The sequence below is a fragment of the Aricia agestis genome, chromosome 8 (genome assembly GCF_905147365.1).
Source record: "Aricia agestis chromosome 8, ilAriAges1.1, whole genome shotgun sequence".
Taxonomy (NCBI): domain Eukaryota; kingdom Metazoa; phylum Arthropoda; class Insecta; order Lepidoptera; family Lycaenidae; genus Aricia; species Aricia agestis.
In genome coordinates, this window is record NC_056413.1 from 13,756,419 (window position 1) to 13,774,833 (window position 18,415).

An 18,415-nucleotide genomic window follows, 5' to 3' on the forward strand; every position below is an offset into this window, starting at 1 on the left:
TATTACTCAGGTAAAATCTATCTGGTAAATCAGTCCTTACATTGAAAGTAAACGTTGAAAGTAAACAACACACATAGTATATTATATTTTATTATTAAATTAAATACTTAACATAAAATATCAAAATATCATCATATATAATTTTTTATTATAATTATTTTTAACCGACTTCCAAACAGGAGGAGTCTAGATATTCGGCTGTGGATATATTTTTTATGTATGTTCAACGATTACTCCGCCGTTTATGAACCGATTTTCAATTTTTTTCTTTTGTTGTACATTGTATTGTTCCGAGTAGGTATCATGTTCACAATAGTGGTGGTCTGGTGATGGAAACCATGAGAAATCGAGTTGACTCCTTGATATTCAAATGGGAACGTATAATGGTCCCAGAAAACGTTCAAAATCTTTCGATTAATAAATTAAAAAAAGTAGTCAAAGAACGTTTTGTGCCAAAGCATATTATAAGGTCAATGATTTCATAAACGATGGCACATCTTGGGAATGCTGAATTACTGCTTGCAAGGCTACAATTATTATGTATCTATCTATGTTTACATTGTATAATTTTTAGTTACAGCATTGTAAATTTTATTTTAAAAGATTTTTTTTTCTCACTTTTTTTGATAAAAAGTGGGCCCCGTGCGAGTTTCTTACGCCGGTTCTTCTCGTCGGCTTAGTTCCCGAACCGGTGGTAGGTACCATGTATTTTGAAAATATATTTTATTTTAGATTTGTTCAGAAATAAAGCAATTGATTTTGATTTTTTAAAACACCAACTGTAGGTATAGAAAACCTTAAGGACAGCTAAAAAGAGTAAAATTATCATTTTTTAAACAAAGAATTAAAACCGACTTCCAAGTTAATGACAATTCTTATTCTGTACTCAGTATTAATTCTGTTCTCAATCTTCATTATTTTGCAATCGGTACCAGCTAACCTAATCGCCAGTTCTCTGACAGAATAGGTATAACTGCAACTTATATACTTAGGACTGGTACCGACTTCAAAATTATGAAGATTGAGTACAGAATAAGGATTATTTAATACTTTTTAGTTCATTTAAGTATAATCTTAAATGAACTAAAAAGCAATAATTGCTTATTTTTAATAATTGCTTCAGTAACAAGTGCAACAGTATGTCAAACTTACTGGCACAAATAAAGTTGGGATAGCTCCTTTAACCAAAATAGTATTTATTCTACTTTTTCTTTAAAAACTTTCAATGAAATGTTTGCTACATATTGTTGAATTTTTCTTGGGATTCCAACCAACACGCCCAATTAATTTCAGCCATTTTCCTCTTATTAGAGGATCTTGAGGGAATCTGTAAACCTATAATGCTAAAGACCAACAAAGAGTGCGAGAGAGAAGAAAATCCTTTATGGAATTATAACAAGATGAAAAGAGAGAGGCAGTCTAATGAAAATTGTAATCACTTTTATTTGACAGGTCGTCAAAAGTCGTCAGTCGTTTTTATGCCCTTTCGGTATTTCCAATATATTGTTCAATTTGTTTGTTATTTTTAATAAATATTATTATATTTAAAAATGATGACTTGTGCTGTAAGTGTTAGCAGTGTAAATCATAAGAATAATCCTGAAAAATATACATTTCACAGGTAATTAATCTTCATGTCCTAATGGCTACGAAGTGTTTATTTTTGCTATATTCTGTCTTTAGTTCTCTATTTCAAATAAAATATTGTGAATCCTCCCTTTTACTTTCATATTTTGCGTAACTAAAGGTACTATTGTTCTTAAATTACACAAATTTTGAAGAAAAATTTTTCATCAAAATTTTTTACATATACGCTAGTGCTTGAATCAAATTTATCGATATGCTTATCGATATTTTACATTAACATAAAACTAAAATAAAAATCATTTACCTTTATATTTACCAACTTAAGCCCGGCCGCACATTATCCGAAATTTCTGATCAGCAAAATTCGGACGCCCGGCGGAACGCACTCTGTTCATACATTTTGTTGTAGACCCATCATACTAAAAGAATTTCTGACGTGTCAAAATGTATGAGCGGGGCGGGGCGTCCGAATTTTTATTTATTTTTATTATTTATTTATTTAATAGCTAATATAATATAACTACTATAATATAGAGTGACTCTAAAACTAGAGGAAGGTTTATATTTATATATCATAATCATTTGTTTTACAGATTCCCTCAAGATCCTCTAATAAGAGGAATGGCTGAAATTAATTGGGCGTGTTGGTTGGAATCCCAAGAAAAATTCAACAATATGTAGCAAACATTTCATTGAAATTGTTTAAAGAAAAAGTAGAATAAATACTATGTTGGTTAAAGGAGCTATCCCAACTTTATTTGTACCAGTAAGTTTGACATACTGTTGCACTTGTTACTGAAGCAATTATTAAAAATAGGCAATTATAAGCAATTATTGCTTTTTAGTTCATTTAAGATTATACTTAAAGGAACTAAAAAGTATTAAATAATCCTTATTCTGTACTCAATGTTCATAATTTTGAAGTCGGTACCAGTCCTAAGTATATAAGTTGCAGTTATACCTATTCTGTCAGAACTGCCGATTAGGTTAGCTGGTACCGATTGCAAAAATAATGAAGATTGAGAACAGAATTAATACTGAGTACAGAATAAGAATTATTTAATACTTTTTAGTTCATTTAAGTATAATATTACTATTGCCGTTACCTTGGAAGTCGGTTTTAATTTTTTGTTTAAAAAATAATAATTTTACTCTTTTTAGCTGGCCTTAACGTTTTCTATACTTACAGTTGGTGTTAAAAAAAATCAAAATCAAAATTGCTTTATTTCTGAACAAATCTTAAATAAAATATATTTTCAGAATACATGGTGCCTACCACCGGTTCGGGTACTAAGCCGACGAGAAGAACCGGCGTAATAAACTCGCACGGGGCCCACTTTTTACCAAAAAAGGTGAGAAAAAAAATAATCTTTTAAAATAAAATTTACAATGCTGTAACTAAAAATTATACAATGTAAACATAGATAGACACATAATAATTGTAAGTCATGTAGAAGTAGCCTTGCTAGCAGTCATTCAGCATTCTACTCCCAAGATGTGCCATCGCTTATGAAATCATTGACCTTATAATAGGCTTTGGCACAAAACGTTCTTTGATTCCTTTTTTAAATTTATTAATCGAAAGATTTTGAACGTTTTCTGGGACCATAATATGTTCCCATTTGAATATAAAGGAGTCACCTCGATTTCTCATGGTTTCCATTACCAGACCACCACTTTTGTGAACATGATAACTACTCGGAACAATACAATGTACAACAAAAGAAAATTTTTGATAATTGGTTCATAAACGGCGGAGTAATCGTTGAACATACATAAAAAATATATCTACAGCCGAACGTCTAGACTCCTCCTGTTTGGAAGTCGGTTAAAAATTATTGTAATAAAACATATTATGATATTTTATGTTAAGTATTTATTTTATTATTATTATTTATTTTATTATTATATATGTATTTAATTTAAGAATAAAATATAATATACTTTGTGTGTTGTTTACTTTCAACGTTTACTTTCAATGTAAGGGCTGATTTACGAGATAGATTTTACCTGAGTAATAAATAAGTAACTTTATAATGTGTTATGTGTATATTATTTACCCCTATAAGAACCTCATGTCATAACATATCCGACGATTGAAAAATGATTCCAAAAGAAAATGTGTATCTACTTTTCAATCGTCACCAAAATTTATGATACCTAATTTGAAATACAAATCTGTCAAAGTTGCATATTATTTATTTCATAAAGAAACTGAGGTAAAATAACTCGAACGGACTATACTATCGATAGCAAAATACTATATACGTTAAAAATGAAAACACATTGAAAACGTTAAAAAGTGCTCTGGATAGGGCGGAACGAGGTACTGTTGTGTTGTAGGGTGCAAAAAATCCCAATCATGGATTCATGAATTAACGTTTTATTCGTTTCTGAGACGGAATTGGGAAACGTATCGAAATCAACATGCCGATTATTAATCATGCTTAAATCTAAATCTCGCATGAATATTTCTAAAATATCACGTGCAAGTTATTTTTAATACCATTGTTTTATGTATGATAATATATTATAATTGAAAAAACGATATAAATAAAATTATTTTCGGTTCAATATTTGTTACTAATTCCTTCAATATTCACTTTCGCATTTATAATATTATCATACTAATATTATACTAATTACTGATATTACTAATTTACTAATAATATTATAAGTGCGAAAGTGTGTCTGTCTGTTACCTCTTAACGCCTAAACTGCTGAATAGATTTTGCTGAAATTTGGCATGGATAACTCCATAATATATTCCCGAAAAAGGACATAGACAGTGGCGTAACTATAAAATCCGGGGCCCGTGGCAAATTGATGGGGCTCTATCAGTAAAAATCGTCACGTTTATAATAAACAATATTATGTACTTAAAAATTTTTGCCCATTTGGGTTGGGGGCCCGTGGCATTTTGCCAGCCCTATATTTACGCCAATGGACATTCATTCATTTTTCAGCAACTTTTCAACCATACATGCATAATAAAAATGGAAAATGCAGATGCATTTCATTATCAAATAAATTTTTCTTTGATTTTTATGATTAATATGTAATATAATAAATTTACTAGATGACGCCCGCAACTCCGTTGTGCCATAACTCTTGCACAACGGAGTAATCGCGCGGGATTCGGGGACCGTACATTTTCCCGAGACAAAAAGTATCCTATGTCCAGCGGCGTAAATATAGGGCTGGCAAAATGCCACGGGCCCCCAACCCAAATGGGCAAAAATTTTTAAGTACATAATATTGTTTATTATAAACGTGACGATTTTTACTGATAGAGCCCCATCAATTTGCCACGGGCCCCGGATTTTATAGTTACGCCACTGTCTATGTCCTTTTTCGGGAATATATTATGGAGTTATCCATGCCAAATTTCAGCAAAATCTATTCAGCAGTTTAGGCGTTAAGAGGTAACAGACAGACACACTTTCGCATTTATAATATTATAATACTAATATACTAATTACTGATATTACTAATTTACTAATAATATTATAAGTGCGAAAGTGTGTCTGTCTGTTACCTCTTAACGCCTAAACTGCTGAACAGATTTTGCTGAAATTTGGCATGGATAACTCCATAATATATTCCTAAGAGTCCCGTAAAAGGACATAGACAGTGGCGTAACTATAAGATCCGGGTCCCGTGGCAAATTGATGGGGCTCTATCAGTAAAAATCGTCACGTTTATAATAAACAATATTATGTAGTTAAAAATTTTTGCCCATTTGGGTCGGGGGCCCGTGGCATTTTGCCAGCCACATATTTACGCCGCTGGACATAGGATACTTTTTGTCTCGGGAAAATGTACGGTCCCCGAATCCCGCGCGATTACTCCGTTGTGCAAGAACTCTTGCACAACGGAGTAATCGCGCGGGTCTCCGTTGTGCCATAACTATGGCCGAAATTTTTTCTCATATGATTCTCATACAAGTCACTGCACTTTTTTGGTAATTGTTTATATTTTTAGCACAATAAAAAGTAATGAGCCAAATTACTATTAGGTTTGGATTTCGGAATATTTCCACAGACTTTTTCCGCGGAAAATCTGTATCGAAAGCTATATGTATTTACTTAAATATACACGGTCATGAAATATTCTTTCAAATTCATTGAATATGATTTTTACTTTGTATTTATTTATTTGTAAGGTCATCTTCTTAGTTATTACTTATTACTAAAAACAGGTTGTTTACCTAATTAAAAATTATAGAGCACAAACGAATTCCAAAGCAATAATGTTCATGAGGAGAACGAATCATCCGTGTAAAAGTAATACCACAGACCAGAGTAGGTAATCGACTGTACGACGTAAAAGTGGAGCTATGTATTGAATAATCTAAGCAAATTATATATTTTCATTTTTCAGCAACTTTTCAACCATACATGCAAAATAAAAATGGAAAATGCAGATGCATTTCAGTATCAAATAAATTTTTCTTTGATTTTTATGATTAATATGTAATATAATAAATTTACTAGATGACGCCCGCAACTCCGTTGTGCCATAACTCTTGCACAACGGAGTAACCGCGCGGGTTTCAGGAACCGTACATTTTCCCGAGACAAAAAGTATCCTATGTCCAGTGGCGTAAATATAGGGCTGGCAAAATGCCCCGGGCCCCCAACCCAAATGGGCAAAAATTTTTAAGTACATAATATTGTTTATTATAAACGTGACGATTTTTACTGATAGAGCCCCATCAATTTGCCACGGGCCCCGGATTTTATAGTTACGCCACTGTCTATGTCCTTTTTCGGGAATATATTATGGAGTTATCCATGCCAAATTTCAGCAAAATCTATTCAGCAGTTTAGGCGTTAAGAGGTAACAGACAGACACACTTTCGCACTTATAATATTATTAGTAAATTTTTAATATCAGTAATTAGTATAATATTAGTATGATAATATTATAAATGCGAAAGTGAATATTGAAGGAATTAGTAATAAATATTGAACCGACAATAATTTTATTTATATCGTTTTTTCAATTACAATATATTATTATACATAAAACAATGGTATTAAAAATAACTTGCATGTGATATTTTATAAATATTCATGCGAGATTTACATTTAAGCATGATTAAAAATCGGCATGTTGATTTCGATACGTTTCCCAATTCCGTCTCAGAAACGGATAAAACGTTAATTCACGAAACCGAGATTGGGAATTTTTGCACCCTACAACACAACTAGCATTATAGGTTTATGAACACAACAGTACCTCGTACAGCCCATATTTTCCTTATTCAGAGCACTTTTTAACGTTTTCAACGTGTTTTCATTTTTAACTAGTAAACCCAAAGTAAACCGTATTTCACAGCTGATCGCATTCTGACACCCACGTGTTGCCTGAATCTGCCACTCGCCGCGCCACTAGAGATATCCAAGAGGCCTTTTTTTTAATTTGCCGCCTTTTTCCAGTCTCATCTTTCGCTACTCAGACTCTATTAGATTGTGATGTTTCTACTAACATTTGTTTTTGTGTTTGTTTTAGGTCAATCAACTCCTGTAAATAGGTAGGTAATTTTGTAACTGACTAACCGTACACTTGTTACCTCACCAGACCTTCATTTCATAGAGCAAAGTATTGAGCTACTATAGACTGGAGAGAGCCTTATATCGGTGTATAAGCGTCAAAAGCGTGTAATGTTATGTCCTACTTACTAGGACATAACAAAGGAGTCGGTCTGCATATTTCATGTAATAAAAGCGTTAATAAAGGTTTTTAGTGAACATTTAATGCTAGATATTGTTGAGTTTTGTGGTTCCGCTAAATAATAAACCATAAGAATGGTCAAAGAATACCTCAAACACGTGGATTTAACATTAAATACGTAAGTTTTGAACAACGTTTTTTGGGCATTTCAATCGGTATTTTTGTAAGCTAAAAAGATAATTTATAAGTTTATTAATCCCTTATTCGTGCTATATAAGGCATTAGTGCTAAAAATGTCACATCAATTAATAATTTGCCCATAAAAATTGCATAGCTTTTTACGTGTGTTTACGGATTCTCATCACTTGAACTATAGTTAATCAATATCATGAACTAATTGAATTTCTTTCTTCTATCATAATGTGCTTCGAAATAATCGACAAATAGAAATATTCAAGAATATAAACGCACACTAATTGTATGAAAATAAGCACAAAATGGCCACGCGATGACGGGCTAAGACTACATCTATACTATAATACTTTATCTATGGAGCAAAGTCTTTCAAACCACTCTGACATTGGCAACTCACTGAGTCGGCCATTTGTAAAGAAGAAGATGAAGAACGAGATAAGTGCAAATATATACTAGTAATCTGTGGATATGTGACAAATGACAAGGTCCCAAAGGGGATAAAAATCACTAAATTCAGATTTCCTAATTAATTCCTCGTAATAATGGCATTGGCTTTGATAAAAAAGTCAATATTGAGACCTAATAACGTGAGAAAGTCCTTAGAAATTTTTTGCAATGCCACACGAAACCGTAAGTATTGTGCACTCAACAAAATATTTGTTTTCTACAATGATTCGAGTTACGTCATAAGGTTAATATATTTTAGACTGGAATTATCAATACAAACCGGGTCCGTATCCAAAGACCGCTGAAGAACGCGCTGCAGCTGCAAAAAAATACAAGTTATCGATAGAGGAATATGAACCTTACCCTGAAGAGATGGGATATGGAGACTATCCAAAAATGCCTGACATTGGTGCCGATTCGAAGGATAATTTCTACCCTTACGATTATCCAGAATTTAAAAGAAATTTCAATGAACCGGTATGTATTTATAATAGTTTATTAATTTCCATATTTTAATAATAATATACCTTCACATGATTATTTGAACAATGTTTTGTAAATGTGCTTGACAGTAATCTCTAATATACATTATAGACAATGCATAGTGTAACGGTTATATTGATATTGACAACATAGATCTTTTTAATATAAAGGGATTACTTAGTAACATGTTACTACCACATCACACATGTGGCCTCTTGGGAGTTGTGTTAATAATAAAAGTAAATTTTCTTTCAGTTCCATGTGAAACATGAAATTATTGGTGAAGATCGTTACGATATAAGTATGAGGCCAAGAGTTCCAGCGTCTGAAATGTTGGTATGGTTCTTTGGTGTAGTTGGCGGAAGCTTCCTGCTTTTTTGGTGGCTTGAGGATTATAAAATTGGAAGACCAGTTGTTGCTAAGCAGTTTCCCAGAGATGGACCCCACTACCTGTTTACTGCAAAAGAATAAAGTAGAACTTTCAAGATATGTGTAATATTATGTTGAAAATAGATTGATTCATTAAACAATTTTTTTATAACAATACTTTTTAACCCATCAATCCCCAAGCGGCAGCCAGCTGCCGCACCCACGATGGAGGTGTTAATATTCCATAATACTTCTCGGGTTCTACTGGCCCTATCATACATTGGTAACTATAACTTTATGGGATATTATTAAATGCACATCAGAATAATTTTTCAGCACACTACCTTAATTCCGCTAATTAACTGAATGCATACCAGAAAAACTAATGCTGATCAAATAAAACAATTGATTAACTGAACATGTCCTTCAAAAAAAACTTAAACATACAAAACGAGACGACCTTTATAACCGAATTCACACCAAAAATATGGTTCATACATCGGAAATATTAAGTATTTGTAAAACTAAAATTTAAATTGTTTATCAAAAATACTAACTTGCACTCTAAATTGGACAATTTTATACCGGAATTTCTAAAAACGATATCGAAAGGTGCACCACAATAAAATCAATTTCTATTATCAAAACAAGTCTACAAATTGACAAATCGTGCAACTAAAATATTTTTAACCTAACTTTATTTTCTTTTTGTTTCTCTGTTGAAAATCATGTTGGGGCCTCCTCATCTAACGCCGCACTCACTCCTTTGCGCTCGTTCTTTACTCTTTAGCGACCACAGATATATCTTGATCTATTTCTGTGTTAGCGACAAAGATTTTTGGTAATTATGATGAGATACGGTGAAAGATTTTACCATTCCAAAACTATATAATTCAAGGTTTCTTGATAAAAATTAAGAAAAATTATCAAAATTCACTACTGTATTGTAATAGTATGGGTTAATAAATTTATTAATGATTCTTAAATAATTAATAGCAATGTTGGCCCAGTACGACTTGATTGGGTTAGGTTAGGCTGGTTTTATAGTAGAGCGTTTCGCAGCGCCGTTGGAGCGCGCGCGTTCGAAGCTGTAACAAACGTATGGACGAACGGCGCTGCTCAAGCGCGCGGACTTTAAAACGCAACTACTACCCCCATACATATTCGAACGCGCGGCGCTCCAACGGCGCTGCCGAAACGCTCTACTATAAAACCAGCCTTAGATTAGCTACGCTCCCGCCTTATGGCGGCTCTCGACCAATGTGTAGAACGGGCGTTCGCGCGTTGGCCGTAGGTATTTAGACGTTGGCCGACGCATCTGCGAGCTTGCCGCGCGGGTCGGAAATGTCGGCAAAAGATCAAAGGACATTTGTCGCAAGCTTCGCGCTCCATCCACACATAGGCCGCGCGATCAGTTTGCCCGGAGTTATAATTATGATAATTATTATAATATGTAATAATTTTTCTATGTAATAATTTAATAAATAATAAGTAGGTAATAAAATAATTACTTATATTATTTTAATATTATAAAATATTATGTAAAAGTGAGTTTATTTCTTTGTTTGTTACGTTTTCTCGCCTTTTATTTATTTATTTCCAGAATACTCTTTAAAAACTTTTTCTTGTCCACATTTACAAAGTAATTATAAGCTGTGAATAAATAAACAGCTGCAGCTGTTAGCGACTAAACATCCATTTTGAATCCGTCCGCACATTGGCGCGATCCAAAGCATACTGAACGACCTTCCTATGTGTGGATTACTCACAAACGCCGTTGCAAGCGCACTGCCAACGCGTCTGCAGACGCGTTGGCCAACGCGTTCGCCTATATCAAGAGCCGGCAATAGGCGAACGCGTTGGCCAACGCGTCTGCAGACGCGTTGGCCCAATGTGTAGAACGGGCGTTCGCGCGTTGGCCAACGTCTAAATACCTACGGCCAACGCGCGAACGCCCGTTCTACACATTGGGCCAACGCGTCTGCAGACGCGTTGGCCAACGCATTCGCCTATGTCGAGAGCCGCCATATGCCATCGTCGTTATTTTTTGTGAACCACCCAGAAGTAGGAGCCCCACGTAGCGGGGCTCCGTCGACGCATAATTGAAGCCAGTTGTTTTTTTTCTTTAGTAGCTTGTCAACCAGTAGTAGAGTGCAATTCCTAAGCCGGAGGCTTAATTATTTTGCAATATATCGGTAAGGAACCCTTTGTGCGCGAATCCGACTCGCTCTTTGCCGATTGTTTATTATTATTGTTTATAAACTGAGTAACCATTCCCTGTGCCAAAGTTTAGTCCATGTTAAGTTAGCACTTGATGATTTTTATGTGTTCTTAATTATATGAACATAATCAGATTAAATTGGGTTTTATTTAGAATAAATGATGTTCCTAAAAGTAATTTAGGTGATGGTTTTCCTTTAAAAAGTTGTAGTATGTTTGTTGAACTAAGGAATTGATAGACTATTTTAATAATAGTTATTCGTTCAGTACTTATAACAGTTTCACAAATAACTTTAAATAGTATGCTGAATTCGCATTATTTAGGGTGCATAATTATTAGTGTGCAAGTCAGTATTTTTGGTGAAACTTTCAAATATTTTGATCGAGAAAAGGGAATATACAGATATTGATTTAAATACATGCCTAACTTTATTGTTATAGTTACCAATATGTTTTAAGTTGCATAGGTTATAAATGGTTAACATATTTTATCCCATCCATCCAGATTGATTATGGGTCAATAAAAATGGAGAATGACTGGGTTAATATTGTCAAAAACTACACTTTATCAGAATATAAAATTAATAAAATGTGAGAAGCGATGGTTTGCCTTTAATAAAAAAAGATTATCTCTTGTTGCCTTTAAAAAGTGTCTGAAGAGACACTTTACATGTGTAACATCAGCAAATACTGAATAATTAGCGAAATATTGTTAATGACTAAATGTGTACACAAATTTGATTTGTAATTATTTTTATTTTATCAAAACATACACCCATAAATACATTTTACACATTTTACTATGCTCCATTTTCATTTTGATCTAAATGAATTAGAACAGAGTAAGTATATGAAAAATATTCTTAGAGCTAATTTAGAGGTAAGTTACAAATGATTACAAGTCCATTATTTGTATATGCTTGTGAAGTATTCATCTTCCAAATCATATAAATCAGCAGCAATATCATCACGGAGGGACATCAGTTTTTGGTCACACTCTTGTTGCTTTGTTCTAAATAATTTGGAGTTCTGTGTTATGGCTTCATTGACTGACGGGAAATCATTTAAAATAAGGTACTGCTTAATATCTGACACTAGTTTCATCAAGGATTCCCCGGCACGAACTGAAATGTAAAAATATGCTTTAATTAATACTTAATATTATACTATAATACTGAAATAATACTGATTGGTCAAAGAGTGTTTTACAAAATAAAATTAGACTTTTTACTTAACCATAAGTTTAGTACAGACAAACGGGCAGGCAAAATGTATATAGATTTGAATGCAACATTTAAATACATTTACCTACATTACGCATGCCTAATACAAATTATCATATACTTATTATAATAATTAATTCTATTAAAGAAATTATTAAAAATTATTCTATTAAAGAAATTAATTAATTAATTCTATTAATTAAATTATTATTAAAATTATAGACACATCTTCAGTGTCAAATTCCCTCATGTGTGATCCAGACAACATTAGCTTAATGGTTGGGAACATTAGTAGTAAACTAAGTATAATGACACAAAACATCAGAAGTATAGCACACAACTTTAATGAATTTAATTTACTACTTTCAAGATTAAATAATATATTACCAGATATTATAATACTTACTGAATGTTGGCTTTCTAGTAACCCCGTATTACCGAAATTAGATGCATATAAGTACTTCACATTGTACAAATAGGTTGCATAACCAAAATGATGGCATCGTATTATACATAAATAACAACTTAATAACTAATACATACGAACCAGATTTTTTCGAGGCTAACTGCCTAGTTACTACACTAAATAGAAACACAGCTGTTGTATCTATTTATAGGCCGCCCTCTTATCAAAAAATTGATAATTTCCTTAGCTCTTTAGAACAATTACTAAATTCACTGTCATCATACTCAAATATAATACTAGCTGGCGATATTAACATAAATATCAGAGAAAATTCTAAACAAACCTCTGAGTAAGTATTTAAACATTATTTCTACCTGTGGTCTCTCTCCAGCTCATTGTCTACCGACGAGAAATAATGCTTGCCTAGATCATGTTCTAATTAAAACACAGTACTCTTCGCATACATTTATTATAAATACTAGTATCACAGATCACAACACAATTTTATTCTCTTTAAACTAAGATAAAAGTAGGAACAAAAATAATAAAAGAACTACATTACGTGAAATTAACTATAAACAAATAGAAGAGGATGTAAAACAGTGGGACACACGAAATATCTTAGAAGATAGTGATCCAGACGTTGCAACAAACTATTTCATTGAGAACTTAAGTGCTATAATACATAAAAACACGACACTTAAAACTGTATCAAAACGCAAATGCTTACATCGACCATGGATGACCCCTGGACTCCTCAGATGTGCACGACACAACAATTAAAACTATTTATAGAAGATATCGAAATTTCTTCAGTAAAATTTTAAAGAGAGTTCAACAAGAATATGAAAAAAAAGCTTGTTTCATATTAGTAGAGTAAGCTTGATAAAGCTTACTCTACTAATATAAAAGAAACTTGGCAAGTAATTAATAAACTAACTCAATTTAAGAAATCTATAGATTTCTTAAATTGAGTTTCTTTATAAAGACACAATTATATAACGAATGAAATGAATGATCCGAAAGAGATTGCAAATAGATTTAATAATTATTTCAGCACTATAGGCAAAAATTTGGCTCAAAAAATTATGCACCAACCATCTAATCTCACGCCTCAAATAAAATGTTACACGCAAAATTCATTTGGTCTTTTAGACACAAATTTAAATTAGGTAATATCTACAATTAAATCACTAAAAACAAATGTTAGGGATAACATATCTAATAAAATAATAAAATCTAATATTCCTACCCTTGCACCGTTGATTACACATATTTGCAATCTCTCTTTTGCTACCTCGACCTTTCCCAAAAAACTTAAGCAATCTATTACTGTACCGCTATTTAAAGGTGGAGACCGCAAAATGTTATCAAATTATCGTCCTATATCCTTGCTTAATTGCTTATCGAAAATATTAGAAAAAATAATCAACAAAAGACTTATTAACTATCTTGAACATAACAACTTGCTTTCTCCTAACCAATTTGGTTTTAGGATTGGTAAATCAGCAAATGATGCAGTGTCAGAACTCACAAACTATATTTCTAATGAACTAGATGCAGGCCGTAAGAGCTTAGCAATATTCCTAGATTTAGCGAAGGCTTTTGACACCGTGTCCATACCTTTGCTTCTTGACAAATTAGAATCATATGGAATTCGTAATGAACAACTCAAACTGTTCCAAAGCTATCTGACCGACCGGCAACAGTCCGTTAGAATCTTAGGTGCTACAAGCGACCCTGTTTCCACTGAATATGGAGTCCCTCAAGGAAGTGTGTTAGGACCCACCCTATTTCTGGTGTACCTTAACAATATTATAAATATACACTTACCTAATGGCAAAATAGTAGCATTTGCAGATGACGCAGCTATAATATTCAGTGGATCTACTTGGGAGGATACATTTACACAAGCTCAAACCGGATTTAATTGTATTCAAGAACAACTCTCTGCTAACCTCCTAACAATAAATGCCGATAAAACAAAATATATAACATTTTCTATAACTAATAAAACTCAGCCGTCCCTAACAAAACACACTCTTGTAGTCCATAAAAACTGTGACAAAAAACTAAATATAAACTGTGCCTGCCAAGCATTGGAAAGAGTGAACAATATAAAATATCTGGGCATCAAACTTGACTCCCTACTTACTTTCACTTCGCACATTACTGATTTATCCCAAAGAATTCGCAAATTGATAGTTATATTTAGAAACATAAGGCATGCTGCTAGTCATCACTTATTTAAAATCATCTATAATACTTTATGTAAACCGTTATTAACATACTGTATTAACGTATGGGGGGGTGGACACAAAACGAATCTACTTACACTTGAAAGGGCTCAGAGAGCTTTGCTTAAAGTTATGTACTGTCTCCCCTACAAACATTCGACCTTTAAACTTTATAACGATTCAAAACTTCTTACTGTACGTCAATTATATTATCTACATATTGCACTGAAACAACACTCCCTAATTGATCAAGAAGTGGCCACTCTAAACAACAGACTTACTCCCAAGCCTTTTGATGTACCAAAATTTAAAACAAAATTTTTAACTAGATTCCAACCTTTTGCTGGCCCCTATTTGTATAACAGATTAAATAAAAAACTAAACATAGGTACTACATAAAAACAAACATCAATGTAAAACAATTATATACAATTGGTTATTAACCATGGACTACATTACAACAGAAAATCTACTGACACTTGCCTGTTAATCTTAACAATCACACTAAAAATTAATAAATTACATTACACACAAAATAAACTTTTCACACAGTTATAAACACACACAACCCAGTATACAACACAACCCCTAGTGGAGCTTCTTCGTGTGGAGAAGTTTCCATCCCAAGATAGATATCATAGGCCTAGGGTCACACAGGATTAATCACATAACACACATATACACGAATTTCACACCTCCTAGTCGAACTGCATCCTATGGGAAGCAGTAAATGTCCTAATATAACTAGTAGGGCAATGTTCAATACCATACACGACACACAGACAGACATCACAATATCAGAGCACTAACATAACTAAATAAGTACCTATAAGAACAGGTCATGTGACCTAGTTTAGGTATTTAGTACCATAAAATTGTTTATGCTAAAATTAAGATATTGTAACAATAATAATTGTAACTGTCAACAATGAAACAATGTACCTACCTATATTGTTATCAATAAAGATTATTATTATTATTATTAATTCTTTCTCATTTATGCAAACAGAATATAGAGAGCCTACTTGTTATACTGAGTTATGATAAAATTCATTTATCATAAATCAGGTATTAAATTAAAGCTAAGTATTATATTTTTCCCAGCAGTGGGACACCATCGGCTATTAATAATAATAATATTTTTCAACATACCTATATTTGCAGCCCTGACTTGCATTTCATATGTATCTTGTTCAATTTGTGTCAATCTGTTTAGTTGGGATTCATTTTCGCCTTTAGCCAATTTTATAATTTCTAAAAAATACAAAGTAATTTATTCAAAAACCAGAATAACAAAATTAAAAGCCTGGCAGTTGTAAAGCGTTTTTCCTAAAGGTAAAATGTTTAAAATAAATAATGAGTTATATAATATAATACAAGTCTATATATTCATGGTCAAAGGGTAAACTATAAACTTATACTATACTCCACTCGGGCTAACTTGTCGCTAGCGGTCATTGACTCCCGGTCAAAAACTTGTCATTTTCCATATAAATATGGAAAATGACAAGTTTTTGACAGGGAGTCAACGACCGCTGGCGACAAGTTAGCCCGAGTGGAGTATAATATTGTATAAAATAGTAGGTACAGTTGAGTAATTTGGTCAACATACCTTCAAAATTTTCCAGCATACTTTTTACATCCTCTTTAAGTCTAGTTGTATACGATTTTAGTAGAGCTTCTTTGTTTTGAGGTAAGTTTCGGTGCATTGTTAATATTTGAAATAGAAATTTAGTTCCTCAAAAAAATATTGTACCAAGAGAGTATCCCCTACATTCACCTCTGAAATTATGCTATGCAAGAGGGAAATGGAATGTGTATAATATTAAAATTTGTTTAATATTCAATCAGTATTTGATTTCCTTTTGTGTTATTATCACATAATACAATTATATTTTAACAAAACTAGGTACATCGAAAAGAAACAACAAATTACAAATATTTTAGGAAGTGTCAGCGTGTAGCACAGATTACTAGTATATATTTGCGTGTAGTGATTATATTCTCTTTGGCCGCTAGTGGTCGTTTAGGGATGCCCACTAAAATACCGTTGTCGGCATAATAAGGAGGAAATCGCTAGTATGCCGCTAGTGGTATTTTAGTAATATGCGCTAACAAACCGATGCAGATGGCGGTAAAATAAAGCATAGTGTTTAGTCTGCCGCTGTAGCCACTCAGGCTTAGCATTACAATATTGTTAACCGACTTCAAAAAAAGGAGGTTATCAATTCGACGCGTATGTACAATTGTACAATGTAAATGTATTAAGTAATATTTGCAGAACTGTCCAGTTTTCGTATACTTATGTTAGTCTACATCAGCGTCTGAACAAATGTGCCAAATTTCAAAAGTATACTATGTATGTATGTTTTTATGTTTGTGTTCGCATATCTCCGAAATAACAAGTCCGATTTGAGTACGGTAGTTCTTTTTTTTTGTTGTACAAGGCATACCTTGTACAACAAAAAAAAGAACTAAACTTGCAGTATTCCCTATGTTGAACCATAGTTCAACATAGGGAATACTGCAAGTTTCATCAAAATCAGTTCAGTAGTTTTTTAGGATACGGAATTTTAATTCTTAAAAACTTACAATTTTGAAGTTGGTTTTATCTCTTTAAAATACTATTATTTTATAGTTATTAATAATTTAAATTCTTAATAACCATACTTACTTACTTATCTTTACGCGATTTTGTCCAAGATAATTTTTTGTTTGTATTGATCTACGAATAATAAAAACTAGTATTGATGTTAGCTATCCATACCCCTTTGGTACATTTGTTAAGACGCTGATGTAGACTAAACATATTATCCGAAAACTGGGCAATTCTGTAAATATCTGTCGGTATAAAATACGCGTCGAATTGATAACCTCCTTTTTTTAAGTCAGTTAACAATATTGTAATGCTAAGCCTGAGTGGCTACAGCTGCGGCAGACTAAACACTATGCTTTATTTTACCGCCATCTGTATCGGTTTGTTAGCGCACATTACTAAAATACCACTAGCGGCATACTAGCGATTTCCTCCTTATTATGCCGACAACGGTATTTTAGTGGGCATCCCTAAACGACCACTAGCGGCAAGCTAGACACTTCCAATATTTTACTGTCAATTGTCAAATGTCATGTTGACAGGACAGATGTGTTTTTTTCTTCATTAGGGCACTTCGGCCATAAAATCATGGCCAGTGTCGAGTAAATGGCGGGAAACAATGTTCTTGTATTTATTATATCTATGTACAATTTTTAGCATCGTTTTCATAATATTAAATCTACCTATATCGTCAGGTCTAAAGTCTAGTCACAGTATAGCAATATGACATATTGCTATACTGTGGTCTAGTCAAGGTCTAAGTAAAATTCAATACAGTCAAGGAGTCAAGCTTATTTTCCTGTTCTTAGGTTGATTATTTCAAAGCACAGGATACAGGAAAGAAAGTCAATTAGTTCATGATATCGATTAATAGTTCAAGTGATGAGAATCCGTAAACACACGTAAGAAGCTATGCAATTTTTATAGTCAAATTAATAATTGATGTGACATTTTTAACACTAATGCCTTATAT

The 18,415-nt window shown here is 32.8% G+C and overlaps 2 protein-coding genes across 3 annotated transcripts; one reads left to right on the forward strand and one right to left on the reverse strand.

The window, feature by feature from the left end:
* The first annotated feature begins 7,932 nt into the window (after positions 1 to 7,932).
* Positions 7,933 to 8,918, forward strand: LOC121729555 (NADH dehydrogenase [ubiquinone] 1 beta subcomplex subunit 8, mitochondrial). Its single transcript, XM_042118109.1, has 3 exons — positions 7,933 to 8,091; positions 8,168 to 8,385; positions 8,647 to 8,918. Exons 1-3 carry the CDS (start codon positions 8,004 to 8,006, stop codon positions 8,860 to 8,862), a joined length of 522 nt encoding a protein of 173 aa, XP_041974043.1. The 5' UTR covers positions 7,933 to 8,003; the 3' UTR covers positions 8,863 to 8,918.
* Positions 8,919 to 11,785: 2,867 nt separating this feature from the next.
* On the reverse strand, positions 11,786 to 16,813 carry LOC121729556 (mediator of RNA polymerase II transcription subunit 22). Of its 2 annotated transcripts, XM_042118111.1 has the most exons (4): positions 16,459 to 16,813; positions 15,999 to 16,100; positions 11,882 to 12,104; positions 11,786 to 11,813 (listed from the first exon to the last, which is right to left on the reverse strand). In XM_042118111.1, exons 1-3 carry the CDS (start codon positions 16,553 to 16,555, stop codon positions 11,887 to 11,889), a joined length of 417 nt encoding a protein of 138 aa, XP_041974045.1. In that variant the 5' UTR covers positions 16,556 to 16,813; the 3' UTR covers positions 11,786 to 11,813; positions 11,882 to 11,886. The 2 variants fall into 2 exon arrangements, with proteins under 2 accessions (XP_041974045.1, XP_041974044.1); XM_042118110.1 differs by lacking the exon at positions 11,786 to 11,813 and having other exon boundaries at positions 11,841 to 12,104.
* Between the last annotated feature and the right edge of the window lie 1,602 nt (positions 16,814 to 18,415).